The sequence below is a fragment of the Dipteris shenzhenensis genome, chromosome 21, assembly GCF_047967505.1.
Source record: "Dipteris shenzhenensis isolate YYH24624 ecotype China chromosome 21, Dip_SZ_1.0, whole genome shotgun sequence".
In the NCBI taxonomy this organism is placed as follows: Eukaryota; Viridiplantae; Streptophyta; class Polypodiopsida; order Gleicheniales; family Dipteridaceae; genus Dipteris; species Dipteris shenzhenensis.
Window position 1 is genome coordinate 27,403,245 of NC_141616.1, and position 3,242 is coordinate 27,406,486.

The 3,242-nt window shown below is 36.4% G+C and overlaps 1 protein-coding gene across 1 annotated transcript; it reads right to left on the reverse strand.

Moving 5' to 3' along the window:
* Window positions 1–1,063: 1,063 nt before the first annotated feature.
* On the reverse strand, window positions 1,064–2,783 carry LOC147888704 (uncharacterized). The gene is made up of 4 exons (XM_087392180.1): window positions 2,486–2,783; window positions 1,844–2,392; window positions 1,282–1,742; window positions 1,064–1,190 (listed from the first exon to the last, which is right to left on the reverse strand). The coding sequence occupies exons 2-4, from the start codon at window positions 1,973–1,975 to the stop codon at window positions 1,064–1,066; spliced, it is 720 nt and encodes a 239-aa protein (XP_087248306.1). The 5' UTR covers window positions 1,976–2,392; window positions 2,486–2,783.
* Between the last annotated feature and the right edge of the window lie 459 nt (window positions 2,784–3,242).

Genomic DNA, 3,242 nt, shown 5'->3' on the forward strand with positions numbered 1-3,242 from the left:
CATAGTCTAGGCTATTTTGAAAAATGACATATTTTCAATGCATTGCAACTATGCATCATTTTAAAAGTTTTTTAAAATCTACAAGACAAGCCTTCTTCCCCTTCTCTATCAAATCCCTATGAGGCATGCTCCAATTAATTATTTGAATTTTAATTTTACAAAGTTTGGCATACCTATTCAAACTCTTTTTTAATACATTTATGTATAAATTTGTTATTTTATTTTTTTGAAATGGTCTTACAAAAAAATTAAGTGGGACTCTTCTCTCTCTCTCTCTCTCTCTCTCTCTCTTAAATCAGAGTACGTCTTTTCTCTGCGCGTCTTGGTCTAAGCACATTTTTCTGAGCATGGCCTATATTGTGATTTCGTAGACAATTTTATCATAACATCACACACCATTTATCATAAAACTACCCCAAGAAGATACTATATACATTTCTACCCCACAAAGATGCCGCTAACATCACACACCCTTTAGTCATAAAACTACTCCACAAAGATGCTATATACATTTAATTACATTTCTTTCCAATAGTATGGGCTTATAAGATCCCTTTATTCACAAAACTACTTTTCATGTCTACTTCATTTCAACACCCTCCACCTACATCATCCATCATTCATACTATCATGATAGTGATTTTTCGGATGAAATGATTGCAAGTCACATGGTGAAGGATTTAGGGTGCGAATTTGCATGCATCTATGCCGAAACATTTATTAGTTACATCAAGGAGATACTTTAAGATTCAATTCACCATGATGATCATTTGTACACAACTCATAGTTTTGACATGCAAACCTTAACTAAGATATTACATGATTGTCACATCTCTAGCAAATAGAAAAAGTTTTATAAAACCAACATGCTTGAATATGTGATATTGAGATTAATATTCATGGGTACTCACATGATGTACTAAATAGTTCTTTAATATGAGTACTACATCTCTAGCAAATGAAATAGGTGCAAGACACCACAAAAGTTATGCATGTTCAGTACTAGGGCATCACAAGCAAAATGAATTGCTTGAAGGGAAAAACTCCTGTCAAATCACTAGACTCAATCTTCTTTACTGATGTCATCCACATAGATATTGCAATGATGCCTCCTCTCTCTGATGGGGGCATTGAGTGCAATGTCATTACACATCATCTCAGCCATAGCACCTGCATAAGAAGGCAAAATAAAATAGATCAATCAATATCAATGCCTCATTGATAATAATATTCTCCAACAAATAGGTTTAAAAAGATAAAACAAGAGAGTAGCATACTTACTAGTCATCTGGAAGATTAACAACCATTTCCACATCTTTGGAATCATTTAGAGTCCCATAGTTGCTTAACACATTTCCCTTTCCTTTCTGTCCATCCAAAAATGGTTGCAATATAGAATTGCAAATGTCAGGATCATTCTCAATAGATATGCATGCTCTCCCAGAATGCACGCATGCTTTTTGCATAGAACCAGTCCCAGCACCTAAGTCCACCACATGTCTAGAAATTGGACACAACAACTCCAAGAAGTACAACATCATGCATGGAGCCTTCTCCAATGCACCTCTCCATGGAATACTCTCTCCATGCTTTATAGTATGCTCACTTGTTGGTAAATAATGATGAAACAAACTACTTTCAAAAGCAATGCCCAATTTGGTACCAACCATAGAAGCATTTCCAAGATTACAAACACAAGACATACTAGCCTGATGAAGAAGGCATAAAACCACAACATCCACCTAAAGACAAGAAAAGAATAAAACTTATGCTTAGTACAAGCCATTTTATTATACAAGAGCATAAATTCTTTCAACAGGTCATTGTAAGACAATTGTCTCACATTATGATCAATACCACCAACTTTGATTATGCAATATGCATCCAAGCATTGCATGTACATTCGATATGCAAACTCCAATCTATTGATCCTAGCATAACGCTCAGCCAAATGAAGAACATGAGGAGCACACATAACTAGGATCCAGCCAGAATCTGAAACAATTGTGGCCGCTACTAGCAAGGAGTAGCATACATGGTCCTCTGCTAATAAATTCCAAGATGGAGATGTGGAATCCTCTACTCCAAGAGCTTCTAGCTATGTAGGCAGATCAAGAATGACAAAATCTGTAGCCCAAGCAACACTCTTACCGTTTCTTGTTTTTCTTTCACCTCCAAGACCCACAAAGTATTCCTTCATGTCTATATAGGCTTGTGTGAAGTTTGAGACAGACAATTGTTTCCCAAACTCACTAAAACGTGCAATGTGAAGCATCACATGTGCCACTCAGATTTAAAGTTAGAGAGGTCAATGGAATGTACAAAAAGCAGATAGACCTATCTTTCCAATTACATCCTTTCAAAGTGGGTGTAGATTGTAGTACCTGCACATCTGTATCCACACCACATATGCAAAGACACAAAGTGATAACAACATATGTTACACAAACAAATAACAGCTTGAAAAAAGATCAAGAGAACTTACCATTATTAGTACCAGGATCTTTTGGTGGCCTATCACCCTTCTTTAGTTCCATACTTAAATCCTTGTCCTTTTTAGTCATCTTCTCAAGTGTTTTTTGAACCTCAATGACTGCATCATCCTCGTGGACTAAATTTAAGCTTGATGAACCCATCTCTCCCTTTTTATGCTGTGTGTAGAGCTCTACCTCCTCCTCGATGCAACATCCTTTTTTCATATCGAGCCACCACGGGCAGTTCTTTCTCTCCCACTCAGAGAGCACTTGCTTCCCTTCTTTTTCTATCATGTTTGGAAAGTACATAGAGAATTTTATGTCCTAAATTTTTGTCCATACTCGACATATGGGCAACAATTTTTCAATCTTACCAACAGCTTTTAAGGATTGCAAGAATTTGCATATAATAAGAGTCTTAGTACAAAAGCGAAATACTTAAGGATGGATTTTTAATTGAAAAGGAAAAAACATGTATTGCTTACCTAAATACTAATCATCAAGATGCCCTCGTCATCTCCATTTGTCCTGTTGTAGCTGTAGCAACAGTCATTGAATCCTTTAGATCTTGATAAAGTTCATGTCTGTTCATTGCTTGTATTTCCCCAAAATACTCTCTCAACGTAGGATCTTGAGGAAGCACAAAGCTAGCTTGTTGACTAGCAACCAAGACCTGAGAGAGTAACCTCTCAGATTCACAAAGCAACTGATCCATCCATGCCTCTTTCACCATCCACTTTATGAATTCTCTATTAGCTTTTAGCATTC